The 18756-nt window shown below is 42.3% G+C and overlaps 2 protein-coding genes across 2 annotated transcripts; both read right to left on the reverse strand.

Annotated features, from left to right (window-relative positions):
* Nucleotides 1-408: 408 nt before the first annotated feature.
* Nucleotides 409-2725, reverse strand: LOC103648298 (uncharacterized). Its single transcript, XM_008672796.4, has 4 exons — nucleotides 2497-2725; nucleotides 2340-2404; nucleotides 998-2185; nucleotides 409-914 (listed from the first exon to the last, which is right to left on the reverse strand). Exons 2-4 carry the CDS (start codon nucleotides 2363-2365, stop codon nucleotides 662-664), a joined length of 1467 nt encoding a protein of 488 aa, XP_008671018.1. The 5' UTR covers nucleotides 2366-2404; nucleotides 2497-2725; the 3' UTR covers nucleotides 409-661.
* Nucleotides 2726-3228: 503 nt separating this feature from the next.
* Nucleotides 3229-9942, reverse strand: LOC100281440 (uncharacterized). The gene is made up of 11 exons (NM_001154358.2): nucleotides 9249-9942; nucleotides 7528-8169; nucleotides 7358-7445; nucleotides 6972-7034; nucleotides 6732-6895; nucleotides 5943-6018; nucleotides 5810-5869; nucleotides 4990-5109; nucleotides 4151-4360; nucleotides 3990-4066; nucleotides 3229-3887 (listed from the first exon to the last, which is right to left on the reverse strand). Exons 1-11 carry the CDS (start codon nucleotides 9797-9799, stop codon nucleotides 3710-3712), a joined length of 2229 nt encoding a protein of 742 aa, NP_001147830.1. The 5' UTR covers nucleotides 9800-9942; the 3' UTR covers nucleotides 3229-3709.
* Nucleotides 9943-18756: the final 8814 nt, after the last annotated feature.

The raw sequence follows: 18756 nt of genomic DNA on the forward strand, positions 1-18756 counted from the left end.
TGCTTGTTATCTCATAACCAGTGGCGGTTAAATAACTCCAAACTTCATGTCTAGATTGCTTTTTAGAGTTTTTATAGCAGCAAAAGAGGTACTCCAAAAATTTGTACTAGAACTCTGAAAACTCTATGGAGTTTATAACTCCGGAGTTAGGCAGACTGACCAGCTCCTCTTTAGAGTTTTGCTTTGGAGCTATGCCAAACACGCCCTAAAAAGCATTTTTAGCACCTGAATTGATAAGTTGCAAATTGCTGCAATGCTTAAATATGCGAAGTTATGAAAAAAACTGGGGAGAATTGGCTGTGTACCATTAAAAGAACGTATGTTTGGCAATGTACCATTAAAAGATCCCTTCTTTGCTGTATACCATTAAAAGATTGCATTCTTTTGAGGCTCACCACATCCGTTAAGTCACAGTTAAATAGGACACAAATGCCCTTGCCCCTTCCAACGTAGAATATAACAGATCAAAGAGACCATAAACACATTAAAATATGATATAATACTAATTTTGTCCGTGCATAACGACTTGGCATAAGACTACAAGCTGTTCATAGTTCACAGAGACCCTAGTTCACATGGTAACTAGACAAATGCCCAAAAGCTAGCCATGGAGCATGCCATAAACTAAGTTACAGTACATGCTAACATTGCACTAATACAACTAATCAATGATAAGCCTGCGGTTGATTCCTCCAGGTGAGATAAATGCCATCCTTCTTGTTGACACACCCGGACTGGTTGGAGACAGGGACGCCATCCTCCTTGTGGTAACACATGGACTTGCTCTTGCCGGAGAGAGGGACGCCATCCTTCTTGTCGTAACACCTGGGCTTGAAGTTAGTTTTGGATCAACATCAATGTTTGATGGCTCAGCACCTTTTGTGGAGTTTTCATAAGCTTCGGATTTGGTTTTGCTACAAGACATAAATAGGATCAGTAAAGGAGCAGATTGCATCACAAGGCATGGAATACTAGTATATTACAGTATATTACCGACCTTTGCTTTTTTTGTTTTTTTGGACGAGGTGGTGGAAGCTCCTGCTCTAGTTCAGCTTGAGTTGCATTGCATCCCTTCTCTATATGTCCAAACTTGAAGCACCTTTTACATTGATATGGACCTCTTTTTCCTGGCTCTCCACTAGCCTTAATTCTCTGCTTCCTTGGTCTCCCAGCAGGCCTTTCTAATGGTGGAGGGACCATTTCAAAACCGGGGTCATTCTTTGGCCATTGAGATTTGTCACCCATTGGAATGACCTCAAATTGATAAGCAAGTTTAAACCTCTCTACTGAGTAGTAATCATCCACAAAATCCTCGATTTTTAACTCTTTCTGTCTAAATTTTCCAAGTGAAAAGATAGCATGAGTGCATGGTTTTCCAGACACCTCCCATTGTCCACAGCCACAAGTTCTTTTGTTAAGGTCAACACCATACCTCCATGTCTTCCCTTCATTTGTTGTTCCAGAAATCTCGGCTGCTAGTAACCCACTTTTGCTAAAATCATAATTAAGCCCTCTACTTTTCATGTTTAGCTCATGTAGCACACTTGGAAGGATATGACCTTCAAGTCTATTGGCAATATCTTGCCTTGTGGCAATCTTTTCCATGATCTTCTCTCTAATTTTATCCATCAGATCAACCACTGGTGCCCCTGCAGTTGTTTGACCATATTCAGGCACTTCTCTCCATTCTGGTTGCTTGTCCATGTCTTCATGCATACCCTCCTCTCCATTGTCTGTTGTGCCAATCACCTCATCTACATGCATCTCTTCATAGACAATATTGTCTACATCCATCTCCTTGCCCACCGGATATGCTGCAGCTAGCATCTCCTTGCCCACCACATCGGTCACAACATGCAGCGTCTCCTCTCCCTCCTTACATCTTCCCATTGTCATAAATAACTTCACCAGATCGAATGAACTTACCAGGTCACTAAGCTGAGCATCTGAAGTCAACTTACATTGCCATTTGTCACCCTTTTCAACAACCCAGAAAATTGGCTTTTGGCAGCTACCCCATTTGAAATATGAATCCACATCTTTCTCTAAATCAATAAGTGTATAGTGTTCTGGATTCACAACCAAATTTATTGTTCTGCCTCGATTGTACACCTTTTTACCATCAAGAACGGCGAAATAAGAGTTGACGGTAACATCTATTTTATGCAGGTTCTTTGAATTATCCCTGAAATAGAGACCGAACACAAACGGAACAAAGAAAAATTTTTAAGGACCAATCAACAAGATAGATCCCATTAATTCACTTCAGACAACCATAAGCTCGTACATGAAAATACCAAAAAAATTAGAACAATTTTTAGAATGCGAGAGGAGATTACCCTTCTGAAACACAAGCAGGATCCATCCCAGCTCAAATCCCCAACCAATTTCAGATTAATGAGCACTACAAAAAATTCCCCAAAAATTAGGGTTAGAATATGAACTTACAGTATGGGAGAGGAAAGGGAGGGGAGGGGAGATGAGAGGGGTGCTCACCATGGAGTGAAGGAGAGGGCGAAGGAGCTGGAGCCACTAGCAGAGAGCACACTGTCGGGAGGGTCGCCGGGAAGCTCCGCGAGCGGCTGCTTTGCTTGTGCCTGGGAGGAGCGGACTCCTGGGCTGGGAGCGTACGTGAGGTTGAGAACGAGCAGGCTTACTAGTTTACTAAGGCAAGGGGCAAAAGAGCCATTTCATAACTCATTTTTAGGCAAAGAAAAATAAAACCGTTAGTATTCCCTAACGAAGGTGACGGAATGCTATAAACCTTCAACATTGTAACCTTTCAGTGGTACAAAGCAAAGAAGAAATCTTTTAATGGTACATTGCCAAACATGTGTTCTTCTAATGGTACACAGCCAATTCTCCCAAAAAACTGTGCTAAATACGGAGTAGAACCTTAGTCTTCTTTCTACAAGCCGGAAGCGTGGAAGATCCCAATGCAGGCTCGGTACAGAGAGGTAGCCAGTTCTGTTTTAGGTTTAACCTATTCAGCAACACCTGCCTTGTTTGATGCTATTGTAGTACTCCCTTCGTTTCTTTTTATTCAGCGCGTTTTAGTTGAAAAATTAACTAGCCAACGACAAATATTCGAGAACAGAAGTAGTACTATTTTACCTCCATAAACAAAATCACGGTTTTTAAAACACGAGAACCATTTCGCACAAACTGTAGAAGTGCAAAATTTGACCTGTTTTTGACAATTTAGCCAAAAAATTAATAATCAGTGATACAGCAAAAGAATGACCTGTTTCGATAATTTAGCCAAAAAATGAATAATCAGTGATACAGCAAAAGAATGATTTTTACATTGGTGAGCAGCAAAAGCAACACAGAGCTACGCCTAATTCCTGTTGACTGAAAGGAACTTTCAGTTTTACATAGAGCTAGTCCTAGTTCTATGCTTCCAAAAAAAATGACACCAACCATTTCTGGAGACAATTTACATCCGTGCTTGTGCTTTCAAGGATCTCTCGTGCAAATCCTGGTAAACTGTACAATTCATATGTTTGTATCCTTACTAAAAAATGGTTAGAAGTTAAGGTCAAACGCTGCATGTGCAGTGCTCCATGAGCAGTCACAATGTGGCGTGGTCACACAGATGATCTTATAAAACCCAACATCCTTTAACTGCGCAGGACTCTGCAAGGCACATTGAGGCCGAACTGCGCCTGATAGAAATGGCACTCTACATGGCATGCAGCATCCACGGTCAGAACAAAACTTCCTTCCCGTTAGGCCTTGGCAATGGACTAGGCTGAGGGTTTACGCTTGTAAACTGCATGCTGTTCACAAAAGGCCGAGGTGAGAAGTTAGGAGTAGCTTCCTGGATTGTTAGTGGAGCCAATCGGAAAGTTGATTCGGATGACCTAGCAGCTCTGCTTGGTTCACTGGTAACAAAAAGAAAATGTTGCTGTTAAGATGTAGTGACGAAAAACTAACTGTTCTTTTAACCAAGACAGCACAATGGCAGTTTAATCGATACTACTCACACATTGGTATTTTTTCCTTTCATGTTTGAGTCACTCTTCGAAGCTGGCCAGTTGTCTCTTGAACTGTAAGTTGTATCCTGTAATACATCAGTGGCATCATATGTATGCCATTCTCAGGTATCTTTTAACCCTCATTGATCATGCCAGAAAAAGAGACTTACATTGACTTTAATCCCTGCAAATGAATGTATGGAACCATGTTTGTTGTAGTGACTTGAATTGCGGATGAATGGATGGTCCAACAGCTCGCTTGCGGTTGGCCTCTCTGCAGGAGTCCTCTTGAAACAGCACTGTAAAAATTCTTTGCCCTCATTGGACAAATTTTCAGGAATTGGTGGGTCTTTATGTAACACCTTAAACATCGCAGCTGGCTGCAGCACAAAAAGGGTAACATATAATAGGGAACATTAAAATCGATGTGTGATGTCAATACCAAGAATACCGGTGACAAATAAAAGCATGTAAGGTAGTAGAGTGAGGTGATCAATGACACTAGCAACATAAGCTTGTCTCATCTTTCTATGTCTTTATGTAATCTAGAACCCTACTTTTTCTATGACAGAATGGTCAGGTCAGGGTAGCTATAGCTGTTTTCCTCAGGTATGACAACAGAAACTTTACCACACTCAACCTTTCTTGTATAGAATGGTGGTGGGTGTTATTGACATGATAGTTCCACAATTCTCGTGGCTTTAAGCAATCAGATGGCCTCACCTATTATGTAAATATATATAGGACTATTAGCATGACAGGTTTGTAAGACTCGAATACTATTTTGGTGCTTCCAGAAGCAACAATAATTTTGGTTGGTCAAGAATCCCAAGATCACTATGGGGCAAATATTGCAAGCCTGTAACGAGGAGACCACAGATGGCACAACTGAAGGATATTACAGGGAAGTGCTTCATTTTAAGTGAGCTTAAGCACACTACGAAAATTTTAGCCATGCAAATACATGGTAGAACTTATTGTAAATTATAAGCATGCTTCAAGTTATTACCCCTTCAAGATCACTCCAAGGAGGCTTTCCATCGAACATCTCTATGATGGTGCAGCCAAGACTCCATATGTCAACAGCGAGATCATAGCCTACATCTTTCATTAGTGTAGCTTGAACCATCTGAAGAAAGCAAAATTTTATCAATAACAGTACAATTAAATTTCTAGTCACAAGCATGTTACTAACTTTGATATAAAAATAAACACATGAAGCAGCAAAATACAGCAATAGTCTCATTTGACAATCCAAACTGACTTTCTACTAAAGGCTAACTAATTCATTTAAAAAAACTACCCCCCTCCCCTGTGAACTAGAGAAATGAGCTGCTGCTGTTTTATTTTTATGTCTCGCACAATTGGTTGCCTAACTAACTGCCCGGTTGTGAGTTGATATATCAAATAATATTTATTTTGATTAAAAATGTATTTAGCAGAGTTAAGATAGCTCCATAGCCCATCAACATAATATATGTTCCTATTCCTTTGTGGCACACATTGACTTTAAGCTGCCCATGCAACAGGCTCTGGAGTCTCACTGTACTTTGCAGTTTCAGTAAGTACAGAACTCCTGAGCTCCCAATGTTTTTCCTTTCACGATCTTGCCTGAGCATGTTTCTCGAGCTCACAATGTAATGGACAACCCATGATGAAATCAGTGTAAGGATAAGAATAATATTTATCATGTTATGCAACATTACAACTTTATACAGACCAATGTTTTGTGTGTTGGGGGTGGGGGGTCAAATGTTGTACATAGAAAATTAATTTGATACTTTGTCGCATGAAAAGTTGGTAGTAATACAAGAAATATCTTAAGATACCTCTGGGGCCATCCAGTATGGCGTTCCCTTCAGTGAAAGATTAGGGGCCGCAGTACTTAACTGGTAAAAGGAGAAAATGGTGTCAATGGTGCCACATGAAAAATGTTACTGAACTCCATGAGTCTATACTCACATGCTTTGCCATTCCAAAGTCAGCCAATTTGACTACACCCTGAACATCAACTAGCAGATTTGCTCCTTTGATATCCCTGCAAGTGTACATTTCATTGCCTTTTACATAAATGACACAAAGTGAAAGCAGATGCATTAGTATATAGCAACCAAAACCATCCTGAGAGGTGCACTCCAATACTCCATGTTACTTACTCTATTGAAAACTTAAGGTTAAGGTTGTCCAGCTTTGATACACAAGCTATGCCCTCCACCTTTTCATATATGTCCGCCTAGGGCCCTAGGTGAGCTAAGGCATCAAATAATCTGGTTTGAGTTTTATTTCTGCTAATGGTTGTCAATGAAGTTCCTATTTTTGTGTACTTTCAGGAGTATCTATTTCAAAAAAAATGAGATCATAACTCCACCTCCCATCCTATATGTTCAAATAACCAGAGAAATGACAAGGTACCATGATAAGGGATGCCAATATAACCAACACTCCAACAGTGATGCATTTGGATCTTGGATGTGATAACCCAATTTGCATACCAAAGTCTAGTAAAGCAACATAAGGAAGAACATAGCCACATGAACTAAAAGAGGCAAATAGCATGTACACCTATATGAGAAAAACTATACAAGTATTTTGTGAGAAAGTTTCTCCTAAAAATTGTGCGGAAAATCTAAAACTGTGGAAGTTTACTAGAAGCTCCTAAGACATAAGAACTATGAACCAAGCCACAAGTCAACATACCATTTGACCTGGCACAAAAAAAATGCATTTGAACAATGACAGAGATTTGCATACCTATGCATAATCTTTTGGCCATGCAAAAATGCTAGACCCCTTAGAATGTGGCGGGTGAAGTTGCGAATAACTGATTCTGTCATTGCTCCATAATGTTGTTTGACATACTTATTAATTGAACCTGGGTGAACGTATTCCAGGTAAATGTAAAAACGATCTTCAATCTGCAAGACCCCCAAAATGTTACATGATGAACAAACAAGCAGAGTTACTTAACTCATATTCATGTGGGGAACTTACAATATCACTGCCATAATACTGCACTATGTTTTCATGCTTAAATTGGCTTAGGAACTTTACTTCCTGAAATATATGAAAGTATGTCAGTGCGCTATTACAGAACTTGCATATTATTCAAGTTGTCTAGGTATAAAAAGATAGACAGCTGTCCTACATGTTTGAAAAAAAAAGTTATCCAGATAGTCATACAAATGCTGCAGGTAATATTTAAAAGACACAATATAGTCAAGCAGTCAGAAGTCTTGGTCCAAAGAAAAACACTCAACAAAAAGAATAAACTAGAAAATTATTCACATAGGAAATGAGAACACCTATAAAAAATATTGCTCATTCTTGCAAACAAAAAGGATGTCTATTCTGTAAAATATAATGTCAAATTTAACAACCTGCTCTAATTGCTTCAAGGACTCAGCAGATTTAGCATCATCAGGAATTATGTTAACTTCTTTCATTGCACAGAGAGCTCCAGTGTGCCTGCAAATAAATAGACGCAAAACAATCGTTAGGATTCAAAATGACTTGCTAGTATCAATGTACACCAAATACACTCCCATACCTATTGGTAGCTTCATACACACAACCAAATGTGCCGCTACCTAGAAGTTTTCCTTTTTGCCACTGACCAGCCACTGAGGGCATTTCAACTTTTGGAGCAGATTGAGTGGTAAAACCTGTTTGCATTGGACTTAAAGCACCAGGGGGGAGCGGTAATGGGTGAAAGCTGACACTCCCATTTCCTTCAATGCGTGAAATATTGTTATCTGGGTACAATTTAGAGTGCATAGGTGATGGAGGAGCACTGGTAATCCTTGGCATAAGAATAGGACTTCTCAATCCGCTAGAGAAAGAAGTTTGGTCTGGAACCCCCGTGTATTTTTCAGGACAGGATGAAACTCCCATAAAATCTGTCGATTGGATAGATGGAGAGGACCACGCAAGGGGTCCTTGAGCAGGTGCCACGGTAGATGAGAAGTCAGCATTGCTAAATCTTCGAGGGCTGCACACAGGACTCGAAAAGCCACTGCTCGGAGCGCTTTTAGCAGGAATGTTCAACTGAAAGTTAATAATTTCTGCCGAACTCTTATCCTGGAACTTCTCACGGAATGCATTCCTGTGGTGACTAAAGGTAGCCCGTTTTATTCCATTTGGTAATAATTCATTGTGCTCAGGAAACTTTTGTGCAATCTGGCTTGTCACCCTATAGCCACAAAACAATTAAGGATCAGGAAATAACTCAAAAGCAATGAAAAATGAGTTTTAGCTGGGCTCAATTATATATAAATATATCCATTTTGAGCAAAAAAATGTGGATTATAATTAAAAGGAAAAGGACTAGCCAGCAAAAGGGTGGTCATGTGATGCAACTCTAGTTTTCCTCAGACAAGTGTCTCTATGCACTTGTGAGTTAAATTTAATTGTAGAAAACCAAACACCATCATAAATGGTCAATAGTACAGTAGCACAAAAAAACCGGAAGTTTTGCGTTAAGTGAATGGTGATGGATCTGTCAGCCTCCTTTTTTTCCCTTACAATCCCAGTTTGCACGATCCGGCTCGTCACCCTTATGGTCACACATCCACCTTGTCACTCCCATGTAAAAAAACATTGCATGTTCCAATGTAAACCTTTCTTGATTGTATGATTCATTATGAACCCATGATGATAGTAAGTTAGTAACCTAGTGCATAAAAATGCACTTCTCCCGTAAAAGTTCATGAATGATGAAATGGTCCTGTAATTAACTCAAACCACCTAGCCTATCCTACATGTTCATATACCACCACAAAAACCATGCCCGATTCATGTAGGGTATGAAACAGTGATAGGACTTTGCCACTCTTTTGTTGATTTCTGTCCAGGACAGATGAACTGTAGGGCAATAGCAGTAGATGTCGGTTTGAGCAATTGTCAAGTGCCAGAAATCCTGTCTCAAATTCAGTTGAAACATTCTAGTACAGAGACAGTTCCAATCCCCCGCGTTCCTACATTTCCACATCTCAATAAATGCTAAGAATCCCTGAATAACCATAAACGCCTTTCGGCTACTGGCTGAAAGCAACATCTCAACCGATTGTTGGAACTACAGGATCGTACAGTGTCAATTGCAAATGTAGCACTTCCTCTACACACGTGAATGTCACTCCCCATAACAGTCTCCGGGCAATCAAATCGTGCCGTGCTTCACATCCAGATATCCAACCGTTTGAATTCAGATGAAATTGGGCGAAAGAAGAAAAGGGGGGATTTTTTCTAAGAAAAGGAAGAAATGGCCCGCACCTGGGCGCGTGCGTCGTCCTGTCGCACCACCCATCGGCGGCCCCGGCCCCGGACGGATCCGGTGGCCTGGGCGAGGGCAGCGGCAGCGGGTGGAGGACGGGCGAGGACGCGGACCTGGGCGGCGGCGCGCCGCCCTCCCTGGCGCTGGCGGACCTGGAGACGAGGGTGGGTACCGGGATCTCGATGGCCTCGGAGGCGGTGGCGAGGCGCCTCTGCTGCGGCGGAGAGGAGGAGGACGACCTGTCGGAGACGTCGACGCGGAGGTCCCCGAGCGCGACGTAGAGGTCGTCGACGTGGCGCAGCTTTCGCTGGCGGGTGAGCTTGGGCGGCGCGAGGAGGTCCCTTCTCCCGGCGCGGCCTCCGGGCTGGACGCACGAGGTGGACGCCCGCGCGGGAGAGGACGGCGTGGATGCGGAGGAGAACGGGGTGACGGGCGAGCGGTGGAACGCGGACTTGGAGCGCTTCCACCAGGACGGCATCGTCACGGCCAGGGGTGGGAGGAGGACGAGGGAACGAAACACTAGCCGCCGTGCGCGTAGGGTTAATGGCATTGGAGGCGGGGACGCGAGGGCGGGGCGCGGAGCGGGTGGACGGCGACGGCGACGGCCGCGGCCACGACGACGACCGCCTCCATTCTGAGTCGGGGGCTTTATTTTTTTTTCCTTTTTTTACTTGTCGTTTTGTTTGGGAGGCGGTCGTTGGTTTCGCGGGTACCGTAAGGGTGGCCCACATGTCATGGAGGTGAGTCTCGCCTCGCCCACGGGGCAACAACCAAAGTCCAACCACCAGTCAAACCCCACATCGCATTTCGTTTCATTTTGGTCTTAAAAAATGTTTTATCTTATGGTGGTAGGTTAGTCTTAATTAGCTTTGTTTTTAGCAGCCTTTTTGTCACATACATGCTATCTTTTTATAGTACTGAATGATTCTCTAAATAAATTAGATCTTTTTTGGAAGCGAACAACCATAGGAATAGATACACAGTGATAAAATGGAGAGCTTTGTTCTTGTTCTTACCAAAAATTTGAGTTACAATTACAACCTACTAAGTGACTTTACAAACTTATTAGTAAATATAGAGTTTGTCAACAATTTTTTACAAATAATACTTAGAAAATAAAACCACTGATAAAGTCCAATGAAAATAGGAAATTCACACTTTTGTTTAGGTCCTACAAAGGTTAAAAACTGCTTCATTAACCTTTTTCTTATTTTAGGGCCTATTTGGAAGCACTCTGTTTTTAAGAAACCGGTTTATAGAAAGTGGAGTGGTTCTAACTTTCTAAGCATATCGGTTGACGTCTCAGTTTATAGAAATCGGGTTTCTAATTTTTTTTTTAAAACCAAGAGGCTACTCTCCCGTTGCTAAAAACAACTTTTGTTTGTTTAATTATATCATGCCCTTGTTGGTTTCATGAAAATTACATTTATTGCCACCACTTTTAAAATAGATGAAGGCTATGTTAGTAATTGTGTATCAAAAAACTAGAAACGGGAGATATAAACTGATTTTTATAAAACTGACGTGCTTCCAAGCATGCCCTTAGTATTCATGATGGTAACCAAATTAAGTTTTGGAGTGTAAGTGGCTACAGAACTATGTTCTTAAAAAGGGAAATATCTGTCCATATTTCATATAGAAAGAAACATGTCTTAATGACACATGTCTTTAGCATTGCTATGGTAATTAGATGTAAGTTTTCTTAGGCCCTGTTCAGAAGCGACCTAGTTTTTAAGAATCCAGTTTATATCTCTAGTTTCTAGAAACTAGTTTATGAAAAAAAACTGATTAACGATGTTTGGAACCACCTCAATTTTCATAAACTAGTTTTAGACAGGGGAGACTCTTCTTAGTTTTTAAGAAACTAGGAATCTAGTTTCTATAAACTGGGCATAAACTGATATGTTTGGAACCACCTTAGTTTTCAAAAACTAGTTTTTTTTAAAAAAAATCGAGGGCTTCCAAACATGCTCTTATACCTTTTGGTGGGGGGAAATTATAAAATCGGAACATTTTAATTGCCAAAGTTGCGTTGGTACACCATGATGAAGAAAATGTTAATATCAATTGGAAGCTTTCAATGAAATGGGTTTCTACCGTATAAGTGACGTAGTAGCAACTAGTAGACAAAACATTTATGCCTTTAAATAAGTCTTTGCATAAGTTAATATGTCCTATAAAGATTAAGGTCTTTGTTTGGTTCTTGATAAAAGGCAATATATATGTGGTGGAAACTCCCATCTTCTGGTCAAGCCATGCACGTACTCCGTACTTAAGGATGGTGGAAGGACATAAGTATAATACTACTTCTTCTTCATGGGTGTTTTAAAAATATACTTCTTTTGTTTAAAATATAATTCATTTTAAACTAAACATGTATTCATTCATTAACCTATAAATATAAGTAGTTTATATTTATTATCATTCATTCGATGGATAAAAATGATTTTAAGAACCGAAGATTGGTTTTATATTAAGAATGATTACGTGCATAGCTTACGACTTACGAGGTCATAGCAAAAAATAAGCCTAGAAAATTAGAGTGCCTATCTACGTTGCGTGCATGCATGCATACATACATATACATATAGAGTGCTTTCCTCGAAGAAAACAAATATATACAAAGTAATTTCATGGAAAGCATTGTTCAGGACTTTGACTTTTCGGCTGACGGTTAAGTTTAGGCTCCTTTGCAATAGAGGAAAATTTTCTAAATCCTGTGTTTTTTTTCTGTATTTTAAAACTAATTTCTATAAATTTCTATAATTCCTGTGAAATTACTGTGTTGAATGCATGCTCACCATGGCAATTGCTGGCACTTGGCACATTCACGTAGTTTAGTTTTTATTTGATTGAGATCGTCGGAAAGGTCAAAGAGAGACAGTAGATTTTAGTTTTTATTTGACTGAGTGTTCGATACCTAAACCAACTATGTTCCTCTCTATCCACATAGAACCTTATTATGTACGTATGTAATAATTAAACTTAATGGTCAACAAAGATACGGATGTTTTGTTTAGGATAAGTTAATACGAAATATGATAAAAAAAATTTGCAACAAGTTAAAACAAGGTGGGATTTGTACGTCTGCTTCAGCTTCCATGGCAGGATTGGCTTTTGGGCCCAAACAGAAGGGTCTTGCCGCCTCCGCTTTGAAAGGGCCGGCAATGGGCCATAGACTGGCCTCGAGCCCTCGGAGGTGTCGCCTGGGCCAAATCAGCAGCTCGTTAGCTGCTGCTGCTTCATCTCTGCCGCTGTGTTGCGACGGGGGGAAGCGGAGCAGCGGCGGCAGGAACACGCTAGCTATATGCGTATGCGGTGCGGATGCTGCCCCGGCCGCGGCGAGTCGCTGTCGTCTGCAAGTTGCGACCGGGGGGGATCTTGCCGCCGTGAAATTAGTACTGTATATGAGTGATGGTAGATCGAGTGCAGAATGGAATCCGGTGGATTAGACTAGACAGCAGCCTGCTAGAGCTTTCGTCGTCGTCGTCGTCGGCTGCTGCTGCTGCCATTGTCGTTGTCAGGCTAGGTCCGGTCCTCCGGTGTGGCTTGTGGTTTCTCTCCCACGTGAAGTGGGGCCCGCCCGCCCGTCCTCACCTCCTTCCTTGGACGATCCCGCCTCCACCTAGAATCCTACTACCATCGATCGGTGGATTCTGAGACGCATGCAGAGGCAGCGACAGCTGAGCCCGCTGCCACCGTCCAAGTGTCCCACCGGCCGCTTGGCCTTGGCCGTCAGTAGTTCTCTCATCAGTACCGTGCCGGCGTCTGTGGTTGCCATGTCTGAAGAAGACGAGGAAGAACCTTCGTTTTTTGCTAGCGCGCTGGCCATCTTTTCTTTTCTTTTTTATTTATTATCACAGCGAAAATGAATGACATGACATGATCCACTGCACGCATCCCCGCGTCCGTACATACTTCTCCGATCCTACGTACGTAGCGCGGTGGTGTCGCGGCAGCCAGCTTCACGAAGTAGCAGGAGAATTTCAGAGTAGAAGATATCAAGATACAAGTATCTGCATGACAATGCTAGACCTATTCAGTTCCTAGCCCAGGCAGCAGTCTCAGTGCACTTCTTCTTCTTCTTCTTCTTCTTCTTCTTCTTCTTCTTCTTCTTCTTCTTCTTCTTCTTCTTCTTCTTCTTCTTCTTCTTCTTCTTCTTCTTCTTCTTCTTCTTCTTCTTCTTCTTCTTCTTCTTCTTCTTCTTCTTCTTCTTCTTCTTCTTCTTCTTCTTCTTCTTCTTCTTCTTCTTCTTCTTCTTCTTCTTCGCCAAATAAACAGGCCTGATCTTGTGCAGTTCATCAGAAGCAACGTATAGCTTGTGCATGCATGCCCGCTCTGCAGTTGCACACTTGGATGTGATGAACTTGGACGTGAAGCTAGCAGAGGGCCAAGTTCAAGAGAAATAATAATGCACGCACCCTTTGCTTTACTGTACGTATGCCATGACAGGTTTATATATATGCATGCACACACACACACACACACACGCTAGCTAATTAATCCAGTTAATTAGCTGCTGTTTAGTTAGTTCTTGGTCCTGAACGAGGATTCGTACTCCTATACTATATCTTAATTTGTTACTGACAGACACAGCATGGATCAATTAAAGAGAGCTAGGATTATATATATTGATTAGGACATTCCAATATATATATGAGTAGAAATTCGCAAGCTAGGCCAGATGCATGGCATGGATCGGATCTCATTGGAAGAGTGGCTCAATGGCCACGTGGAGGGGTCACATATATATACCCCTCTGTCTCCTCGAGGCGCCGAGCAGCCAGGAACTGTGTACATGACATGCACGCAGCTGCATCTTCTGCATCAACTCCTTGGATTTGTTAATTATTTGCCCATGAAGAATTTAATGATCGATTCACTCATGATGATGAATATTCCGGCCGGGCCAATGATTGGTCTGTAGATTTGATTAAAAGCCACCCATACATACCATATGTTTCTCCATCAGGCCTCCAATCACAACTATCACATACAAAAAAACTTGGCCTGCAATCCGCATCACCACGGACAAGAATAGGAATCTCTTGTCAAGTGGATCGGATGCTACGCCTCTCGGCCTATGATCTCTGGGGAAGACAAAATAAATTCCCTTGTTCTTAGAGTATGTATATATATTAATCTATCCATGTAATATAAGAGTATGTCTCGTTTTAGACTCCATATAATAAGAGCTGGTTTTGTGGACAAGAAATTAGACTTGGTATTCAAATTTCAATTCCATGTCCACCAAATCAGCCTTAAGAGTTTGTTTGGTTTGGAGTGGATTCAGAGAGATTTAAGAGGATTAAGGGCATATTTGGTTCCCTGTCTAACGTGCTGCCACACTTTGCCTAACTTTTCTGTCTAAGGTTAGTTCTTCAATTTGAACGACTAACCTTAGACAATGTATGGCGCAGTTAGCCACGAACCAAACAGCCCCTAAATCCCTCTTAATCCCCCCATTCCCGGTAACATATATAGCCTAAAGAGATATTATAATTTTATGCCATAAAAATTGATATTTTTATATATTTTTTATATGTAGTCTTAGACTCCCTATTGAGCTCAAAATTAGCTATACATTTTTATTAGACATGTATACGCATCACTTGGGCATATGATAGATGATGCATGTGCCTTCATGGACCGAGATATATCCCTATATATAGTTTATGGTCTAATTAAGTTGAGTGGCGACACATGCTTGCGATGGAAGATTTGATGATCAATTCGGTGGCATTATTACAAATCCATTTGTCTCTTTATCTGGGCTTGCATTTACCATGGCGCTTCGATCAAACATGGAGACAGAGAGAGAGAGAGAGATCAGGAATCCCTCCAATGCATGCACACTAGCAAGAAAATCAAGAAAAGGGAGGACCAGCCATTGCAGCTACCAAGCAAAGGTTTCCATCAACCCAAAGGAGGGCATCAAAGCCACTGGCTCCTCATCCACGCATCTGCAATTGGCATCGCAGAAAGGTGCCCTTTTTTTCTTACAAATCAGTGGACCGGCTGGGGGATCTAATTCACCACTAATCTGCTAATGGCTAGCGTGTTGCTTTTGCATGCTTTTCCTGCTGATCGATGCTGTGGGCGTGGTCGTCGACACATGCATATATTTATGCGGTGTGTGTTCTTTCGGGGTAGTGGTGGGATGGCAGAGGTTCCTCAGCAAGTGCACACGTCCAAATTCTCAAGTGCTCGTATCCTCTTTGCTTGCCTTAGAATCCACCACTTGGAAAGTTAGCTAGGTGGGGGAATATACCATCATGTCGTCCAGGATTCTCTCTCTTTTAATTAGTTGGGTTTTCTTTGTCCATATCCATGTGTTGAACAAAGAAAATGTCCTTGCTGACGGTCCGGCTCTGAGGCCGGACTGTTCGCCGTAGCGGCGCGGATCGTCCGCGCGTGTGCATAGTTAGTTAGCGGAGCGGACCGTCCGCGCGTAAGACCAGCACAAAGCTCGTTGTTTGGGCCCGATCCAAGCCCGTCATGACCCGGTTCTATACGGGCCCGGGCTGGCCCGGCACGGCTCGTTTACCTCTAAGCCTGTCAAACCCTTTTTTTGCACTAAACCGTGCTTACAGGGCCGTGCTGGCCCGTTTAGTCCCGCTGCTGGCTGGGCTTGGACAGGGAAACGAGCCCACGGGTTTAAATGGCGGGGCCGAGCGACCCGTTTGGCCATCTCTAGCTACGGTCGATTGAACCCCCACAATCAATCCAGTCAAATCTACTTATCGTTTTTACCTTGTGCATTATATATGAGTAACTCTAGTTTAGTCCTAGATTACCCTCACTCTATCTCAAATCTTTACCTCTCTTCGTCTCTACATTGACTCATACAACACATGATTTGGCACATAAAACTGCATGTACCCGTCGACTGAGTGTAGGGTTAATAAGTTCATCTCCACCTAGTAGTAGTAGGGTTCAAGAGTAGTTGACTTGCAAGAAGGCAAGGACAGAATAGTGCATGCATGCATGGAACGGAAGAACCATATCAATATCATCATATTCATGACGATATCGATGCACAAAAACAAAGGCAAGCTAATTAAGGAGCAACGACGACGTCGCATGGCATGGGTACATGCGACGCGGCGAACCCTTGTGTGTGCTTGCGACGACCCTATCTAGCCAGTTGCCCCCGGCCCAAATTAAAGTGAGTGCCTCTGGCAGACGAGCTAGCTAGCTAGCTAACTCTTGTCCTCTTGTAGAGATGAAGCTACAAGGTCTGTTTGGTTCCAATTAAGCATATTCGGTGTTATTCGATTCTGGCTCGCTCTAGACGTCCAAATCAAAATCGGACGCATACATGCATGCATGGATCGGAGTACTAGCTAGCAGCTCCAACGAACTGAGGACTAGCTAGCTAGCAGCTCTAACGAGGCGTTAGACCAGTCATGTATGGTTCAACGATCTTTGAATCCGTCGCCTTAGAAACCCTAGCCTTCTAACTTGTCTAACTTATAAATAGCTAGGTCTTGGTCCATACTTCTTTTAGGCCTCTTCTAAACCATGCACACCGTACCTTGAACAAAACACACGTTATATATCGAAATCATAATGGCCCTAGATGTTTTCAAAGTGATTCATTATTTACATTATTCTTTCGCGTAGACTACTCTCAAAATCACGATGGAGAATTACTCAACGGAATCAGGAGATGCTACTTTTTTACGATAATAATTGCTTCGCAGAGGGCATAATACCGGAACCTATAGTGTTTGATGATCAGATCGGCACCAACAACCTCATAGTTAGTTGACAATATATATGGTGCAGCATGTACAACCACCAAATTAAAGAGATGATCAGGGCAGCGAGTACGTGCATACGCGATCCTTCTCTTATCTCATCGTATGCTGGATCATTTATTCGATCCCAACCAGAAGATGCTGCTACTGCTACAACTAGTAGCTAGCTAGAGTGTCTGCCTCGTCCGCCGTCCTACTCCTCCTCCCCCTCCTCCTACTCAACCAATTACCGCCGACCATATTTGTCCAAAAACCTGCAATTAAGAGTAAACAAATAAGAACATATAAAAGGATAGATTAAAAACAGGTGCGAAATAAAAAGTCATATAGCATTACATCGATTAAAAATAATCTTCATATGTGTCGAGGTTAGCCGGATCATAACTCTCATCATCACTATCAACCATTTCAATCTCAACACCATCGGAAGACGCAAACTCGTCATTAATGTCATTGCCTTCAAGGATTACTAAGTCATTATCATTTTGCACCTCATCATCCTCGTCATCAACAACCATTTCAATATCTACGTCCATTCTGATAGCTTCGGTTAAGTCTATCTCAAATCCCCTTCTAGCCCATCTTCTTGGAAGAACTCTCCATCATATGTGTCCGGGTCTAAGTTGTAATCTTCATCGTTAGGAACAGGTAACCTCTCGTGCGGCGATATCTTATACACAACATCCCAACCCTTAAGATTGGCGTCACCTCTTCAAGGTTGGTCAATACGTATAGCATGATATGTCGCCACTCTTCATGTGTCAGGGTCTTGGTGGTTGAGCCACTTGCGCTTCCGAGTTGGCCTCGAAATATGCTAAGGTTCGATTCATTGTCGCCATCATTGTAACGAGGGGATGGATTATGCACGCTCGGCAGTTTGTCACCATAATAAGTTGTTGTGAAGTTTGAGACCTTCTCTAGAATGTATGCCTGTGCAATGGAAGCCTTTATTTTGCATTTATTTCTATATTTCTTTCGAATAGTCTTTAGACATCTCTCGATTGGATAGCACCAACGTCCCTGCACGGGGCCCCTCATTCGTGCCTCATAGGGGAGATGAAGAATCCAATGATGCATTGGATTGAAAAAGCCGGGTGGAAATATCTTCTCAAGCTTACACAGTAACACGGGTGCCAATCTTTCCAAGTCTGCAACCACGGTCCGAGATAACTCTTTTGCACAAAGCTGACGGAATAAATAGCTCAACTCTGAAAGCGCTAGCCGGACATGCTCAGGGACATAGCCTCGAACCATCGCAGGAAGAATCCGTTCAATCCATATATGGAAGTCATGACTCTTCATCCCTAAGACTCGCATAGTAGATAAGTTCACCCTCCCTACTCAGGTTAGCTGCATACCCACCAGGGAACATCAACATCTTGATCCACTGAAGTACTTCCTTCCTCTGGGCCCTGCTAAGGATGAAATCGGCCTTAGGCCTTCTCCACGTCTTTCCGCCACTTGGCGGCTTCATCTCTAGGTTTGGTCTATCACATAACGCTGCCAGATCCACTCTTGCCTTCATGTTATCCTTTGACTTATCAGGAATGTCCATAATTGTTGCCCATAGTGCTTCGGCAACATTTTTTTCAGTGTGCATCACATCAATGTTGTGTGGAAGGAGCAGGTCGTCATAATAGGGGAGCCGAGTCAAGCCAGACTTATGTGTCCACATATGCTGCTCACCATATCCCACAAAACCACCTTCTGTAATGGCCACGAGCCCATCTATCTATTGACGAAT

Source organism: Zea mays, chromosome 2, assembly GCF_902167145.1.
Source record: "Zea mays cultivar B73 chromosome 2, Zm-B73-REFERENCE-NAM-5.0, whole genome shotgun sequence".
Taxonomy (NCBI): Eukaryota; Viridiplantae; Streptophyta; class Magnoliopsida; order Poales; family Poaceae; genus Zea; species Zea mays.

Bases quoted from the DNA above. Each gene is read 5' to 3' on its own strand.
- LOC103648298 (XM_008672796.4), bottom strand. From the start codon at position 2,365: ATGGATCCTGCTTGTGTTTCAGAAGG. The intron at 2,186-2,339 runs GTAATCTCCTCT...TCTCTATTTCAG, and splicing joins CCTGCTTGTGTTTCAGAAGG to GGATAATTCAAAGAACCTGC. The intron at 915-997 runs GTCGGTAATATA...TATGTCTTGTAG, and splicing joins AAAAAACAAAAAAAGCAAAG to CAAAACCAAATCCGAAGCTT.
- LOC100281440 (NM_001154358.2), bottom strand. From the start codon at position 9,799: ATGCCATTAACCCTACGCGCACGGCGGCTAGTGTTTCGTTCCCTCGTC. The intron at 7,035-7,357 runs GTTGTTAAATTT...CATATATTTCAG, and splicing joins CCTTGAAGCAATTAGAGCAG to GAAGTAAAGTTCCTAAGCCA. The intron at 5,110-5,809 runs GTATCTTAAGAT...TGCTTTCTTCAG, and splicing joins CATACTGGATGGCCCCAGAG to ATGGTTCAAGCTACACTAAT.